Below are 18,123 nucleotides of genomic sequence, written 5' to 3'. Positions count from 1 at the left end.
GTTCTGTTTAGAACCCCATCAGTGTCCCGTTTAGGACCCCATCCTGTTCCGTTTAGGACCCCATCCTGTCCCCGTTTAGGACCCCATCCTGTCCCATTTAGGACCCCATCAGTGTCCCGTTCCTCCCAGTATGCTCCTCAGCACCACCCCAGAGTCTCGCGCCCCGGAGAAGGAGGCCTGGTTATTTCTGCGATGCCTGCCCATAAATTGTTAATGCCTGTGAATTGGCTGACTGCGCTTCACTGAGGCTTCAGCTGCTTAATTAGGCCTGTGGGACAGCACAGAGGGAGGAGGGGAGAAGACAAGATGGGGAAAGGATGGATGGATAAAGTGAAGAGGTAGAGCGAGAGAGAGAGAGAGAGAGAGAGAGAGAGAGAGAGAGAGAGAGAGAGAGAGAGATAGAACAGGGGACGGTGTCTGAGTGTCCAGGAAAGGGCTTGCTGGACATTCATGCTATTCTGGTAGCTCCTGCTGCACATCTCATTTTTCAAGTTCTCGGTCCCTCTGTGCTTCTCAGGCTGTGTGCAGGCTCCTGTAATCTGTCTCAGTCTAGCCCACCACTACTTCCAAAAGGCCTGCCTCCTTCCACACACTAAATATTTCATTTGCATTGAGGCCTCTTAGTGCTTTCACTGTCAGCACACACTACAAGCCATCCTTCCCCAGCCGGAGTCATTAATTATCTATAAATGTGAGCAAAATCCCTCTGCTTTGGAGAGAAAAAATATTTTGTGCATTTATTGATCAATGCATGTGGAAATGTCTGCGCTGCAGCACCAAGTCATCTCAGCGCCTTTCTAGACTGAAGGCAAAAAGTCCAAGAGCACCTCTACTACACAGGTAGGAATCCTTGCCCTAGACTGGATCTTTGGCCGCTTTTTGAGACACACCCCTCGTTGCCTCCATCCCCCTACCACCAGCCAACCAGTTCTGCCACTCCCAGAAGTGTGTGTTTGGTTCTCAATGCAGCTGTGACATTTCCTGTGTGCCTTTCGGCCTCTCTGTGCACACACACACACACACACACACACACACACACATATGCATAAGCAAACACATATGCATAAGCAAACACACACATACATACAGTAGACACACACATGCACCTGCACACTCACACACACACCTAGATTATGCACACACACATGCAAACACAGTCATGCCCCCCCCCCCCCCCACTCTCTCTCTCTCTTACACACACACACACACACACACACACACACACACACACACACACACACAATACACATGGTACACAGTGATGAGTCATGGAGACAGGCGGCCTATGGGGAGTTTTATTAATGTACATCTCATGTGCACAGAGCGCAGTGCTATCATCATGCAGTCACATCAGCTAAGGAGCTCCACTAGAGTTTACAGGATGCACCCACTGGAGCTGAAACTGACTGCTAGTGTGTGTGTGTGTGTGTGTGTGTGTGTGTGTGTGTGTGTGCACAAGAGAAAATATGTGTGTGTCTGTGTGTGTTGTAAGAAAAATTGAGTGCAAGCAGACAGAGGTAGGTTTGAAAACTGAAAACATGGTGAAACATTTATTGGTTAACAATGGTGTTAGAACTACGAGCTCGGAGGCTAGCATAGCTCACCGCTTATGGCGGCGGCTAACTAAACCTCCAGAGCTGCGTCTTCCCTCTGCATTTAAAGTGTAGCCCACCCTCTTTGATTATGTCAAGAGGAAAGGACTCCTCATCAAATGATTAATTGTCGTCATGTGTCCTCATGTGGTTCTCATGATCACCTAAATAACAATGGGTCATGTGAGCATTAGATTGACAAAGGTCACACAGTTTGGTCGACAAAGGGTTTGGCATGATCAAAATGAATGTTGTAGATTTCTACTACGTGTGTGTGTGTGTGTGTGTGTGTGTGTGTGTGTATGTGAATGTGTCTATGTGGTGTGTGCAGGTGTGAGTGTATATGATGGGTGGGTTGGGGGGCAGAGAGGATTTTTTTGTTTTTGTTTTCAAATTTATAAAGACAACCACCCCTTCCTCACTCCCTCCCTCTCTCATTTTCACTCTTTGGAGGTCTAACTCAGAGTTCTTACTCAGAGTTCATCATGAAATATTGAAATCAGCTCTTTTTTCATTTGCCTCTGCTGTCTCTTGGACTTCATGGTGTTTCAGTGTTGTGAGGTTCTGAGGCTTATGCCTGTTGTTCACAGGGGCCATCGCAAGTTACTCCCCTCAACTCCCTATGCAACCATAAACACACACACACACACACACACACACACACACATAATCACACACACGCACACACCCCGCTGGGCACTATGATTCCACACCACATGGCCTGTTAACAAAGCACCAGAGATTAGGGAGCCGTCAGCTCGGAGCTTTAATCTCCTAAAGAGGGACCACTGTGTCACGGTCACAACACACAGCCCTTTTGTCTGTGCCTCTGTGTGTGTGTGTGTTCATGTGTATGTGTGTGTGTGTGTTCATGTGTATGTGTGTGTGTGTGTGTGTGTGTGTGTGTGTGTGTTGTGTAGGTGTGGACTGTGTAAGGTTCGGAGATGACAATTGGAGCAAGACCTTCTTTATTAAATGTTTTTCTCCGCCATCCTCCTCCCCTCAGTCTGGGTGATGGGATTGTTTATTGGTTTCTCGCCGCGATAAGATTTCATCCTGATGTGGTCGGCTCAGCCGGCGTAGGCAGGAGACGTTGGGTGTTGGGTTGTGCGTCGTTGCCTGGGAGACGGTGTCGTAGAGAGTCAGCACTGGAGGTCCCTCGGGTAGGGTAGAGATAGGAGTCTATGTAAACAGTGGGCAACCTATAGGGGTTAGCCCAGCCGTGTAATGACACCACAGTGGAATAGACCTGAACTCACACAGAGCCCTTCGTGTTTGTTTGCTTTTGAATCCTAATGACATGCACTACAGCCTAACACTAGAACACAGTCTCCCCCCCCCCCCCCCCTCGTCAGAGCACGTCTGCACAATCCCCTCCCCCCATTTTTTGCACAATTGCCAAAAACTAGGCCAAAGAGCATGATCTTATCATGGGCTCTTTGCATACACGTTCAATTTACACTTTGCCAGTTATAATTAGCCAAGGGGTGGATAGGGAACAGTTTGGAAGGAGAGAGCAAGGGGGAGGAATGGAAAAAAAAGAGAGAGAGAGGCGAGAGAAAGAGAAAGAGAGAGAGAAAGGAGTGAAACGAGAGTGGGTAGGAAAGGAATGGTGTCTCTGGATCCTTCACTCTGTCCTAATTTCAAGAAGTGACGTGTGGACCGGACTCGGCCCTGGTCCCCTTGTTGCCGGGCAGATGGAGTGTGTTGGTGATCTCGCTGTTCTCTACAAGTGAACGTGAACTCCCTAGGAAGCACAGTGACAGATCTGGATCAGCCATTTTCTGCCACAGAAAGAGAAGAGGCACAAACCACTGGCTAGCCAAACTAAGCTGAGTGAGTGAGTGAGCGAGTGAGCGAGTGAGTGTGTGTGTGTGTGTGTGTGTGTGTGTGTGTGTGTGTGTGTGTGTGTGTGTGTGTGTGTGAGTGAGTGAGTGTGTGTGTGTGTGTGTGTGTATGTGTGTGTGTGTGTGTGTGTGTGAGTAAGTGAGTGAGTGAGTGAGTGAGTGAGTGAGTGTGTGTGTGTGTGTGTGTGTGTGTGTGTGTGTGTGTGTGTGTGTGTGAGTGAGTGAGTGAGTGTGTGTGTGTGTGTGTGTGTGAGCAAGCGAACTGGAAACTAAACGCTTGTTAGAGGCGATCGTTGAAGTGATCAGACAGAGGTGGAGGCAGACAGTCTCAGTCTAGCCCGCCAGGGCCAGAGAGCTTTTTTTCTTCTGGATCAGGGAGACACATGTGACTGTCTGTGGTAGCAACTGGACCAGAGATTATGCCCACCACACAGACCTCTCCCCACCCCACCTGCCACCCTCCTGCCCCCGCTCTCTGCACCCTGGCCTGCCCTGAGCGGGGGCACGGACAGTGTCAACAGGGCTCCTCTGGGGAAGGGTCATGGTCGGCACTGCACGTGAGGGCAGTCTTGTGCTTTGTGCCACCACCACCGTCACAGGCCAGACATCAGGGGCAGAGAGAGAGGCAGACTTGGGAGAGGGAGTGACCTTTTTAACGGGGACCACGAGAGCAGCAGCAGCAGCAGAATCCAGCTCTCTAAAGTTAATCCGAGAGGCATGGGGGAAAAGCAGGTTAATGGGAGATAGTTGGTTTTAGCCAAGCTTCAGCAGGCAGATGAGCATTGCTGAGCAGGCACTCAGAAACTGGTTGTGGAGAAAGGGGTGGGGTGTGTGTGTGTGTGTGTGTGGGTGTGTGTGTGTGTGGGGGTGTGTGTGTGTGTGTGGGGGGGTGATGGCAGGGGTGGGGGTGGGGAGCGATGTCCCCACCCCCACCCCTGGGTTGGAACACCACGGCACGAGAGATCATTTTCATGGCACGGATCGTGATGGAAAGAGAAACTCTTTTTGTTAGTGCTTGGCTGCATTCCCATTTTGGGGGAAAGTATTTGACTGCACTCCTTATGAGGGATTTCAAAGCTGGTTTGGCCCAGTATTCTCTGCGCTTGACACATTCTGCCTTAATTGGTCAACAATTTTTCTGCTCCCATACCGAATCCAGAGCTCTCTAATGGAGCTGGACTGACGTTTGAAGACACTCTGAGGGGGATTAGTGCAACCTCATGGGCCACACAGATCAATGCGGGGGTCAGCCATGAATCCTGGCCCTGGTGACCTTTGGCCCACAGGGCAACCTTCAGCTTCCCCCTATAAGAAGAACTGGCTGTGGGGAGGATGTATGCAGTTAAGAATCACACCCCATCACGGCTATCCTATCTCATTCCAAACTGTAGCACGGAGGTCACAGGCTAATGCATGCGTCTGGTCCAGTTTAAAGTTATGTTGCTGCGTCCCACCAACAGCAGAAAGTGTATTCATCAGTTGGGGACTTGTTGGTTGATAAACATAGACAAGTGTGTGCAGTTGAGGATCAAAAAGAACAGAAGATCCTGAGGGTTCAAAATGTTGCCTTTTTTAAGATAAAATAAAATAAATATTTTGTGGACCTACAATTTGCAGACCATCTCTTCTTTTTTTATCTATACCTTACCTGGCACCTGACAAGCCTTTAGGTGAGCACACACCTTTTTTTCATTTCCCACAGTTAAGAATCTAACCTAATCACAGCTCTTCTTTCTCTCCTGGCCCACCCTAAGTATTGTACTGAGCATCTGAGGCCATCACACTCTTTTGGCCCAACTTACAGTCTGTTGCTGCCTCCCACCTACACAGAATAGTGTTTCCATCAGTGTGCTGTTAAACACAGAAAGGAGATGTGATCTCCTCCTAGACGGGGTTTAAAGGGGCCATAAGAGGATTTGATTTTATTGTGTCAAACCCATGTCAGAACTGAACGTCAGACCATATACGCACGTCTGAAACGGGTACGTCAACAGCTGATCTTGTGCATCAATGTATAAATGGAGTATTAAAATGGGAGAGGCTGGAGATAAATGGGGATGGGGGAGAGAGAGTGGATTACCTTGGGCAGATTAGAGAGTCATCTGCTCCAGGTTTCTAGCAGCGCAGAGAGCAATCATGGGTATGTGCTGGGCTTGGCTGACTTGGGTTGGGTGGAGCAGTGGCGGGCAGGCAGGCGGGCGGTCAGACAGGCAGGCACTGGCAGTGATGTTGGCAACGGCGGGCGTGGTGGCGACGGCTAGCGGGATTACCCGCTCTAATCCGAGAGTGAATGGAATGGCATTCGGCACACTCAGCCTTTATCCTGTGCATTAGTGGCATTTCTGATGGCAGTGGGCATCCTCAGCTTTGGGGGAGGGGAGGTGGTAGTGATAGTGGTGGAGGTTATAGCAGACTAATGGTGGCTGTGGGGGTTGGGGGCTGGGGAGGTGGTTGGAGTTGGTTGGGCACTCTTAGAGGATGGTTGTACAGCATCAAACTGACCGCAAAGAGGACACAAAAGAAAAAAAAAAAGAACAAAATAAAGAGCAAAAAATTCAAGGCATATGTTTCTTTGGCGTGAGCATGGCAAGCGTGAGGCTGGTGAGGAGCCTTGCTTCCTCGCTACTCTTGAATTATTCAGGGTCGAGTGGAGAGAGAGAGAGAGAGAGAGAGAGAGAGAGAGAGAGAGAGAGAGAGAGAGAGAGAGTTTTTCTGCATGCACTCCTCCAGTGCGGGTGGGGGTGGAGGCCGAGGGAGAAGATGGCAGGTGGATCTGTGGCTTCTCGGAGCCCCTGGGCACGGTGTTCTTGTGGTTTCAGCAGCACTATGGGGTAGTCATGGTGACTGTGGAGTGTTCCTTTGCTTATCACTCCTGACATGGACACTAAATCCATTTTTGCTCCCGGAGATGTCTAGTGCCGTGCCTAGATCAGCCGTGCTGCATGCAGAGAAAACAAGAGGCACTGTCCTCTTTGAGATGTGTCAATATGCCATTTTGTCTCATTTGTTTTTGTTGGACAACTGTGACACAACTCTCTATTCAGCTCTTCAAATATAATCTCTTAAAATAATGCATCCATCTGTGCTGAAACCCCATCCCAATGTATTTAGCCGTCTGTGGTCAGGCAAATCAGTGCAAAAATCATTAATCATTCAGACCCTTGTTAGAGCGTCTGAAACAGGCCATTTTACTTGGATGATGTTTTGATTTTCATCCTCCATTCCACTCTTAATTTAACTTACTCTCACTCACGGGACACAAACACACAAATGACATCCAAGCTGTCTAAAAATCCTCTACTTTATTCAATAGGATAAATGTTTTTGTAAAACATTCAATAAAAAAATTGTCATTGCTTATTGCTTCATCATTAAACTAGTAATTGATCGTATGCATAATATCCCAAAGCACTCCCACAATTAGTACAATGCTAGATAGATAAACAGCGTCCTACTAGATGTTGAATATAAAAACAAATGAAAAACAAAATCAACAACAAGCCAACGAAAACAAAATCAGAAACAACAAATAAACCAACATCCTTGCCTTTCTTCATCGGTGCCTTGGCAGCTGACAGATTGTGCTGTTGGAAATCTGACCCAAAGCCTCAGCCAGTGTGCAGCCTTTAAACTCCATGCATACGAGCACAAGTCAACATTGCGGGTGGTAGATGGAAGGCCAACCCCTTTTTTCGACACACATACATTCTTGTTTTAAGGAGGTTGTGTACAAGGCAGTATTTGATGGTGAACTGGCAAGGTGTTTTGTGTTTTTTTTTCTTTCTCCTATAATGATGGAGGAAGGGTGCGGGCATAAAAACAGCAAGTCCAACACAACTCCCCAAGCAAACAGCACCCACAGATTCAGTAGTAGTAGTAAACCCATAAATAAATAAATTACCATAAATAAGTCAATAAATTAAGAACATACGTCTGTACATGTTTGAATGAAAGAAAATCCAAACCAAAACAAAGTGTGCCTCAGTGAGTGTGCTGTGTGTTTCTTGCTGTCGCTCTTCCGCTAGCATATATTAGTTGTGCGGGACGGTACTACTGAATTCCAAGGAGGAAAAACAGAAAAACGTGCAAAATGTAAATTTCTCTTATCATCCTTGCCATTTGCATCCCATTAAAGTATGGCTGAAACTGTACCTGTCATCCAGGTGCTGCATGGACATCTTTACCTATGGGGGTCGGCACAAAATACAGGGTGTAGACAGGCAGGTGCAGACACCCCACCTTTGAGAATCATACTTCAGAGATATGGGGTGGGAGGGGAGGTGCGGAGGTCTGGCAAAGCGGCATAAGTGCATCGGGCCTACTGGAATGATTTCAGGCTACTCAGTAAAAGAGAGAGAGGAGGTGTTACAAGACTGACTCTGCCTTCAGTGATTCTAAATAAAGCAGAGCTGTTTTTTTTTTAAGCTGTAGCATTTTTCCCTCTCCGTGTCTCTCCTCCACACCTCCTCTCCTCTCCTTGTTTTAGGCAGCCAGCAGACTATCAGGCCATTACTGGCAGTGAGTATACGCTTCAACGTGTTATCAAAAAAGCGCAAGCAGCAGCGACAACACCAAAAAGGAATCAATATGCTAGAGAATAAAATCCATTTACGGCATATAAAGATATATAGATATTCATGATTATAACAGTTATGCATGGCAATTTCTTTTCTTTTTTTTCCTTAAATTCTTGCAAGTGTGACTGTAACGGTGCTAACATGTCAGTGTAAAATGAGCAAGTGGTCCTCTTCGGGATGTCTGTTGTACATTCATAGTGAAGGGAGGGAGGGGGCTGGCAGGGGTAGGTGGGTAGGTGGGTGGGTGGGGTTAGAGAAAGCGGCGTTCTGCCTCTGTCCAGCGCAGGGCACGGTGGGGCCGAGGTGGAGAGGACGGACGTTACTCATCCCCGGCTCTTTTAGAGAATCACACACTTGCCCTTTTCCACCCAGGGGTTGTTCTTCATCAGCTCGGGGTTCAGGAAAGGGTCGTCAGGCACGCCGTCCTCGATCCATTTCACCAGGCTGCAGGGAGAGGGAAAAGCAGAGAGAGAAGTATGAAATTGGATGCTAACAGCTTCAGGCCAGGACCATATAAGTACCAGAACAAGACCATATCGCTCTCAGATCAGGGCCAGATCAATTTCAGATCGGCACCATATCCCTTGCTATTCATTTGCTATGTGGGTAAGCTTATTATGAAGGTAGAAGGTAGTGTCATTAACACAAGTCTCTCTCTCCCTTTGTGTCTGTTCATTAGTGTGTGTGTGTGTGTGTGTGTGTGTGTGTGTGTGTGTGTGTGTGTGTGTGTGTGTGTGTGTGTGTGAGAGAGAGAGAGAATCTATGTGTTGGGTGTTTGCCTGGCAGCAAAGTAACCGCACCACACAATAAAATAAATTGCCTTTATGAATATCAGAAACAATAGTCCTGCCACAGCGTTGATGTCTTTTGACGTTTTGAAGGGATGGGCTTTCATCTGTGGTTATGACTACAGTGTCTGCAGCAGAGCAGCCGCCAGCCGAGCCTGTTGTGACTCATGAGCTCTGAGCACGGCGAAGATGGTGGGAGTCAAAGCGTGTTGAGGACACTGGGGAGTCAAAAAAGACACCCCATGGGAACAATAGTGGGATGTTGTGGCTCTTCAAATCACACGTGAGGGGGGGTATTTCCGGAACAGGACAACACCAATTACTCCTCACAGGTGGCCTATCCATCACGGGCCTCATTAACAGAGGGAACTCAGGGGAAAGACTATTCCTAGTTCACAGTGAAGGAAACTTCCCACTTTATGCCCAGTACTACCCTGACAGTTTTCTATATGCTACTAATACTATGAAGGTTCTTAAAGCCACACTTACACAGCACTGGTAGGCATTGGGAGGTTAAAACCAACGACTGTACACGCGACATGAGCAGGGCCTCTTCCCGCTGAAATCTCATTTATAACAGAGAAATTACCCTCATGCATATTTTAGGCCGACTACCCTGGGACAGGGGGGAAATGAGATGTTCCTGTGGTGTGACAAGGTGCCAGTGGTGACAGTGAGCGGCACACCTAATAGAGAAGTGGAACACCTGGGAGTCATTTTCCGTCCCACATCAACAGAGCGAACTCAGGGCAAATTCACTGGATCTTCCTTGAACCTGCTTGCCCAAGTAGAGCCTGTGACATACCGGGAGAACTAACAACTACAGAGATAATTGCTGTTAGGGACTGAGAGGCTTCAGAGACCTTTCCTCCTGGCACAGTGAGATGCAGAGGAAAACAATAAGAAATGCCCCTCATCATTCATGGCACGCTAATTTAGCTTTCGAACGACAGCTTAACTTCAGGTAGCTCATATGTGACATTTAGGGTTTTTGTGGTCCTGCAAGTTATGTGGTTTGCTTATGAGACCATGATGCACTGCATGGATGTGGTGTATCTATTTTGGTCGATAGTGATTATTTCTTGAGTCATTCTGTGATATTTTTAGCTGAAACAACAATGCTTGCAAGATTTTGTCAGTTATTTCACTATGATTCCCCAAGATGTAGGAGTGCTGTCCAGTCATTACAACAACCACACTGTGGCCCAGTCAATTTGAGCCTACATGCATTTGGTAATAACAAAGAAAGTATTGGCTACTGTATAGAATATTATGATGATCTTTACAGGTTGATATAGTTAACTGACTCACAACTCTTTGTGATGAGGAGCTTTGTGTACTATATAATTCTAGGTAAATCTTGTACAAAGTGAACCACTGGTAATTATCTGAGGAATGACAAGTGCATGACATGTTCAGTGAAGCTGTGTTGGTGTGTTTGTTGTGAATTAGACCTGACTCTGTGAGGGGTTCTTACTCAGTAACTGTTTTGGAAGACTTCTCTCTCTTGAAGGCCAGCTGGTACTTGAGACTCTCCACCTCCTTCTTCATCTGGGGAAGGTCCAACTCATCCATGGCGGTGGCGGCTTTATGTGAGGATGGTCACCCTAGAAAAAGAAACCCTGCAGTGCACACCAACACAAAAGTGGCCATGTGAGAGGACATCTTGACCCACCACAGCAAAAAACAACCCCTGTTTTCAATGCAAAGATTTCACAGCAACTCCTGAATGGAAAGCTAATGTGGACTGAAAATGAACATATTTGCTGTACTGACATCTGGCACATTTCCCATAGCATTCAAACTGGCTCAGGTATCTCCGCTTCTTAAAATAAACCCTCTCTCGCAGGTTGAGAACTATTGAACATATTTCTTCATACACAGGAGTGTCCAAAGTCAGATGTCTCTGATAGCCCCATGATATAGGGGACAACATTCAACTTAGAATTGGGACATTTTTGTGATGCTATTAGCCTCTTAATGCCATGGACACTGATTAGAGGGTAAATGAGTGTCCATAGCTGCTTGGCACCAGCTGTGGCTTGGCTCAGCAAGCAAGTAGCCAGTTCCTGCCCTGGCTCTCTTCAACACATCCAGAAAAGTCAAACGGATTTAAAGTCAGAGACTGATACATCTTGTTCCTGGAGCTCTGATTTCTGATACATGATTCCCTCGAGACACAGAGAAGACTCAGCTTTTTTTACACTCTAATGTTTTTTTTAATTACCTCAGAATGATGGTTGTGTTTCCAAGAGAGAAACCGTCTCCTAACTCACTAATATGTCTTAAAAATGTAAGAATTACACAGTTCCCATAAATAATCTTTTTTTCCCACTGCCTTTGCTTTGTCACTAAGAACATCAGAATGTGAGCAAACGGAATGATGTGAGAATTCAGCCAATGGCTTACTGTGCCATCTAACCTAGTAGACAGGACTGACAAAGACAAGACCTTGCCATAAGGCAAATATATCCCAGTTTTAAGTGATTATGTCCTGTGCTCGCCACGGAAACCTTGGACAGCCGGATATATGCCCTGAATTCTTGTTTTCCCAAAATAAACCACTCCCTGGGGCAAATGTCCCAAGTATTTTCTAATCAAAAGTTATAATAGACCAATGAGGAATCACAATTAACCTTAAAGGCCCAGTTTAGAGTAGCCTATAGATTTCAGTTGGCGAGGCAGAGCGATATGTTTCAAGACGGTGAGCCTGTGGACGAACTTTCTAAGTTCTTGATGTAGGTCGCTCCTCGATTTGGGTCACAACTACATCTGATTCGTATTTGCTCCCACTCTGACCATAAGAATATGCCATGAGTCTTAGATATTTGCTCAAGGACCTATAGCCTACATTTGAGATATAGATTATTTAATTTTTCTACAGTGTAGATGCGTATTATCCTTATAATTTAGATGGAGTGGCATCCAGGGTCTTATTTTGGATATGTTGTATGTAAGGCTATTATAATACATCGATGTTTGTCTGATTTGCCTCGTCAATGATATCCTATTTTGGTTGCCATTTCCTCCCAAACTGACAAAAGAAAAAAATGCGAAGACAGACACCATAAGGAGAAAAAAAATGCGAACATTTCCATGGTTGAGCATGCAGGGGAGAACATCTGTCATTACACTCGAAGTCGAGTAATCTCATCTATTTCAGAAAAACGACGGGCGAGGCAAGGGAAGAGGAGGAGGAACGCAGAAGAATCGAAGTTTTATGTAACATATCATTTCGAGGCACAATGGTGCTGGGTGCGCTTTAAGTAACATTTCAGCCTACTTTGCAGAGGGCCTCTCTGTATAGGCTATGTCTTTTAACAGCAGGTAACCATATTTCACATGACAGGAGACATCACAATATACGACTAACCTTGATTAACACACGAAATTACAGTTCACTATAAAATAATTTCCCTTCTTACCTTACTGATGTTATAGCGGTAGCTTTGGTGCAAGGAAATGGCTCGGTGCTTCTTTTGGGAATGGACTAGTCCGGATGATTTATCGAAATCTCAGAATATCTCAACGAGTTAGCCGTCAGAGTCAGTGTTTCTGCTGTTGAGCGTCCTGTATAAATACAATATTGCAAAATGCACCGCTTTAAGTCCAGCAGTTCCCGGTATTTGTTGTATATGAGACAAATTTGGAGGTATACATCGGTTTCCCTCTAGTAGTATGGTGAAGTCCACCTCCGCTAACAGCTGCAGTGCCGGTAAGAGATGCTGTGGAAGTTGTGTCTACGGCAGTGATAACAGCCTTAAAGCGAGTGAGCGCTGCGCAGCTACTGGTCCTATGACCGTGAGTATGTGTGTGTGCGCGAATTAAAATAGAGTGCCGGCAGCCTATAGGTGAGGAGAGCAGACCTACTTGGAGATGCACATGTTTTTAGCGAGTGATGTATGATTCAAAATCTGATTACTTTTCCAACAAATAGGCTATGGCGTTTATGTATCCCTCGAAATATTGTGTGTGGTGTTCAGTATAAAGGCATATACATCTTTCTTTGGGTGTTTCCTCCATTTAAGTGCATTTCATTTCATTCCGATGTTTGACATATTTATGGTTATGGTTATTTATTTAGGACAAAGCTTTTTTGTCAGGAAAGACCTCGTTTCCTGGTCCCAAGTCAGATAGGCCCTATTAGAATTATGGAAAATTAAATTCATGACATTTAATCTAAACATTGAAACCCAACACAACACTTTGTTACATTTAACATAGGATATTTTGAGAATAACTTAGCCTAACCCAAATGTCTCAACAGACCACAAAGTGCAGATGAACAACTCAGTGTAGACTAAATCACAACATAAATGTGTGTTTGTGTTATATATTTTCAGGATTATGACATGATGAGGTTGTTGCACTGCAGTGTAATATCCAATGCCAATGGGTAGCCTACATGAGTAGCACTGCACTTTACATTACTTGGTGTTTTAAGGCCCCCAACACCGTCTTCCAGGCAGCACTGTATGGAAGGTACTAGGGTTAGCCAAGGGTTAGGGTTAAGGTAAGGGTTACTGTAGGTGCCTTGAAGTCGACGGTGGGGGCTTAAAACATTACACTCCAACAAAAGTATAAACATTGATGTGAAAATATTATATCTGGCACTAATGTAAAACTTAATAAACCCACACCATTTGGAGAGGAAAAGCGCAGACAAAATAAGATAGTATATGTGTGTGTGTATATGTTTTTAGAAGGGGATGGTGGCAACATGCCTGCCCTTTTTTTGCTAAAGCTGTTCCTGCATTTTCAGCAGGCCCATTTGCCATTTTCCTACTTCTGACTTCTGTGCAAATACATGCAAATGCCTGTTTTACTGTTTAAACATTTATAGATCTGTGACCATCCATCCATACCTAAATACTGAGCACTGAGGCATACACAGACAAAGAGACCCTCACATAGTTGAAGACAACCCCCTCCACAGACACACACACACATACACAGACACACACACACACACACACACACACACACACACACATGACTGGAACACCCTTTCATGAAAGCACGCCTCTGCCAATTCCTGATAACAGAATATCTGTCACTTGTCCATCTCACTCAAAGCTGGGCACCACTCATGTCAGTCTCATCTGATGTCACACCTTGAGGAGACCATTAAGAGGTGTGATATGAGCCAATAGTCCCTGGGTCCACCAAAGACTTTAAATCAGGCTTTCCCTTTTTGTGTCTGATCCCCTGGTGACATGCACAAGTGTCTCTGTCTCTCAAGGCTGGTCTTCAGCTAATTTAGAATATACCGTTTTTAAAAAAAGTTATACCGTTTTTTTAAAGTATCCATCCTGTGATAATATCCAAGATCATGGTGGTTTGTCATTTTTTAGCTATATCTCAAAACCCTGATCAGACTAAAGGCACTATAGATTTTTTCAGCCTTACATTAATAGCCACAGTCTTCTCGGGATTAGCCATCTTGTCAGATGTCATTGACATTACATTAAGATTTTGATGGCATAAGATGTTTAAAATATAATCTGCGTCATCAGTATTTCCTCTGCAGAACATACATGTATATCCTGGACAGAGATAGTCAATGTTTCAGTTTCTACAAAATAAGATGATGTTGCATGAAAACATCTCCTCAGATAGGAAGCAATCCTATCAAAATTGGAGTCTTTGTTTCAAAAATATAAAAAGCTGTTCTAGATTTACTTTGATATCAGAAGTCTGAGGTGCAGAATAAATAGACAATGTTTCTCCTTACCAAAATAAAATTTGATTTGCCCTGAGCCAGGCATGTGTAACCTTTTCCTGCTATAACCTTACAGCATTTTCACAGTTCTGGGCACAGGCTAAAGGCGCAACTAAATACCCAACTGCACTTCCTCAGTCTTCCCCAGTTTATGGCACATCGTTGTCTTCATTTACCTCTCTCACTGAGAGTGAAGTATCTGAGAGTGAAGTATCTGAATTCCTGACATGTAGCCGTCTTACTACATGCCCGTTGGATCCCATTCCAACTAACCTACAGACCCTTTCTCCTACCATCATACTAGCAACCACACATGTGATAAATGCTTTACTGACATCTGGCGCATTTCCCATAGCATTCAAACTGGCTCAGGTAACTCCGCTTCTTAAAATAAACCCTCTCTCGCAGGTTGAGAACTATTGTTCAGTCTTGCTTTTTCTCTTCCTATCCAAAGCTATTGAAAGGGCAGCGTCCAAACAGTTCTCCAATTTCCTCTTACGGAATAACCTCCTTGATCCAAATACATCTAGCTAAAAGAGCTCCTACTCAACTAAAATGGCTGTTGTCTGTGACAGAAGCCTTAAAAGAAGCTCTGTACTCATCATTCCTTCAATACGGTTCACCACCGCATCCTTCCTTCTATAATCTTGAACTGCATTACAAGCACAGCACTGTCTTGTTTGAATCCTTCCTCATGAGGCGTTCATTCAACGTATCTTGGCCAGGACAGCAATCCACATCTTACCTACCCACAGGGGTACCCTGAGGCTTGGTATGGGGGCCCCTTCTCTTTACCATTTACACCACCTCCCTGAGTCCGATTATCCACTTGCATGATTCTCATATCGCTGCAACACAGATGATACACAACTCTGTAATTTTCACCAGACAACCCCTTTGGTCTCCGTGTCATGATTGATGACCAACTGACCTTCTCTCACCATGTTGCCTTGGTTGCACCGCTTCACATTTAAATTCAATTATGTAGAGGCCCCTACATCGACTTTGGGGAGACTGCGGGGTTGTTAATTGGGACTGCTACATGGAGTGGGTGCAGGCTATATAGGCCTGAAGATGACCTCTGACCCTCAGAAACTTCCACTCATCCCTACACGCACAAACATCCACCCACTCACTTGCACACAGCACTCTCTCTTCCATGCAGCTCACATCCATTTTTCCAAACTCTACTCCATCATTGTCAGCATTTCCTGGTTTATTTAACTATAAGCAGAAGCCCTTTCATATTCTATAGAGACACTTTCTCTATGAATCAATAAATCTATGTATTGAAATTTCATCTGGTATTGGTGTCCCTTTCATGTTTGCTGACCACACAAGCCTGAGTCGTAACACACAGGCCATTATTAATGCAATATGCTACCAAACACCTGGTACAGACCATGGTTATCTCACTCCCTTCTAAGTGGCTTTCCGGCCTGTACAGTGACATCCTTGCAGATGATGCAGAATGCAGCATCGTGTCTGTTCTTCAACCAACCCAAAAACTGCTCATCAAGCTCCACTGGCTACTTAGCTGCCCTCATCAAATTCAAATCACTAATGCTACAAAGCAATCTCCGCTTCCGCACCCATTACTTAAATGCTCTCATAAACCCATATGCTACCACCTGACCGCTCCTCCGAAGAACGCCACCTCGCACTGCCACAGGCATGCTCATGGCAATCCAAAGTATTTTCATCTGTAGTTCCCTGATGGTAGAACGCACCTCTCTCTATCTTCAAAAACCTGTTGAGGATGCAGCTCTTCTGAGAGTACCTACTCCTCCTCCTCACCTAACACCACTAACAACTCAACACACTTAACCTGCACCAACCTTCTTCTCTGTTCCACTCATTCCTCTTATCTACATACCTCGGCTTAACTATTTGCACTGTACCTTGATTGTTCCCTATTTTTTAAATGTCGCTTTGGACAACATTAATTAATGTAATTGTAAAAACAGGAAACATAATCGAATTTTTACACTGCATCATCGTTTTGTGGCATTTTTATGAGGAAAAACTACCATAAGGCACCTAAGTACTGTATCTTATAGCCTATAACAGTGAGCCTTCTGACTGAGTTTTTCTTTCACCACATACAGCAGACTGCATTCATGTCTTTTTCATTAATCCAACATAAGAGGAGATGTTCTATTATAGGAATTCCTATAAAAACAGTTCCTCACTTTGATCTAGTCTTTTTTTAACATTTGCATGCACCGACATGCAGAGCTAAAAATGGTAAGAGCATAGTGGACGAATATGAGGTTAGATAATAAGGATGCTTTCACTTACTTATCATTGGGGACAAGCCTTCGGGTAGCTCTCTTGACATTTCAGTGGCCACAGGGTCAAATGTGTGTTAAAGAAAGGGGCAGGGCAAGAGTTAATGGAAGCCACAGCGCCATTTTCACCCCTCAAGGGCCTCGGGGTACCTGGAGCAGATAAAGAGAGGGACCGTTGTCCCTCTAACACAGACAGGGGAAACCATGCTTGCCTTCAGATGTTTCATACAAAGAGCAAATGCAGTGGCTTCCCTTAATGGAGTTGACAACTGAATGGACATCACCCCCCCCCCCTCTTTTTCAGACTGCACAAGACATTTTATATTCACATTGCTGCACTCAAGCTGTCCTTAAGTGGTCCAGCCTTAGCTAATGGAGCAGCTCTATCACAGAGTGAATGCATGTCAAATCATACATCCCTTTCTGCTCACCGACCAAGAGTATGGGGCTTAGTTAAACTAGAGCTTTAAGACAGAAACACATGACCAACTGAGAGAATTTGTTTCAAAATCAATTGGTAAATCTCTCCTAATATTATATTTTCCCAGGACTTCCTTTCCATTAAATTGCATATAATCATATTAACATAGGACATTTAGCGTTTGCAAAATTAACCATAACCATAACCAAATTGTTTATTATCACAGAATCAGAACAGACACATAAATGATCCTTCCATATGTTGAATAGAATCTCCAACATTCATGTGGTGGGATAGTTGCTGAGCTTACAATGGTTTTCTGAGAGATTCATATATCATGTCACACAAACGCTCCTCAAATTTGGGAATTTGTAACAGGGTCACTGACATAGGGTAAATAGTTCAACCAGAGGCTTTAAGGAACTTGGGTCTTTGTGCTGATGAATTATGACTGACCAAACAGCACCCTCTTCTGTTGAGTACAACCATGACTACAGTGAGGATATGTAGCTAGTCATATAAAATGGTGGAGTCCTAGAAACCTGAACCCCAAGTGTCTTTCATTTCCAGACTGGAACCTGCCAGTCGATTTAAAAAGTTCTGGGTGCAGACTAAAACCGCAGGTGTTGTGGTAGGCCTCGGCCGTTTCATCCAAGTGATCTGCAAATGTACAAATCAGTTGTAGCCTATACTAAATAGGCCTAAACAAATCAATCTTCATACTTTTGATGGGCTAGATACATTCCTAGTGATAGGAATTTTTCTAAAATATCTGACAGGAATGTTCACAGGATCAGAAACATGCGACTAGCCTAGGCTAGCCTACTCCTCACATTCCCAACACGTTTATTCGATCACACCATCAAACACGTGCCTATGGCAGCC

The 18,123-nt window shown here is 44.9% G+C and overlaps 1 protein-coding gene across 1 annotated transcript; it reads right to left on the bottom strand.

Moving 5' to 3' along the window:
* Window positions 1–6,722: 6,722 nt before the first annotated feature.
* On the bottom strand, window positions 6,723–12,594 carry gng13b (guanine nucleotide binding protein (G protein), gamma 13b). Its single transcript, XM_042087651.1, has 3 exons — window positions 12,230–12,594; window positions 10,282–10,426; window positions 6,723–8,460 (listed from the first exon to the last, which is right to left on the bottom strand). Exons 2-3 carry the CDS (start codon window positions 10,377–10,379, stop codon window positions 8,355–8,357), a joined length of 204 nt encoding a protein of 67 aa, XP_041943585.1. The 5' UTR covers window positions 10,380–10,426; window positions 12,230–12,594; the 3' UTR covers window positions 6,723–8,354.
* Window positions 12,595–18,123: the final 5,529 nt, after the last annotated feature.

The sequence above is a fragment of the Alosa sapidissima genome, chromosome 3 (assembly GCF_018492685.1).
Source record: "Alosa sapidissima isolate fAloSap1 chromosome 3, fAloSap1.pri, whole genome shotgun sequence".
NCBI classification, from domain to species: Eukaryota; Metazoa; Chordata; class Actinopteri; order Clupeiformes; family Clupeidae; genus Alosa; species Alosa sapidissima.
Note: the sequence above shows the minus strand (reverse complement) of the source record. Positions and strands in the feature narration are given on the sequence as shown.

Bases quoted from the DNA above. Each gene is read 5' to 3' on its own strand.
- gng13b (XM_042087651.1), bottom strand. From the start codon at position 10,379: ATGGATGAGTTGGACCTTCCCCAGATGAAGAAGGAGGTGGAGAGTCTC. The intron at 8,461-10,281 runs GTAAGAACCCCT...CTCTCCCTGCAG, and splicing joins TCTTCCAAAACAGTTACTGA to CCTGGTGAAATGGATCGAGG.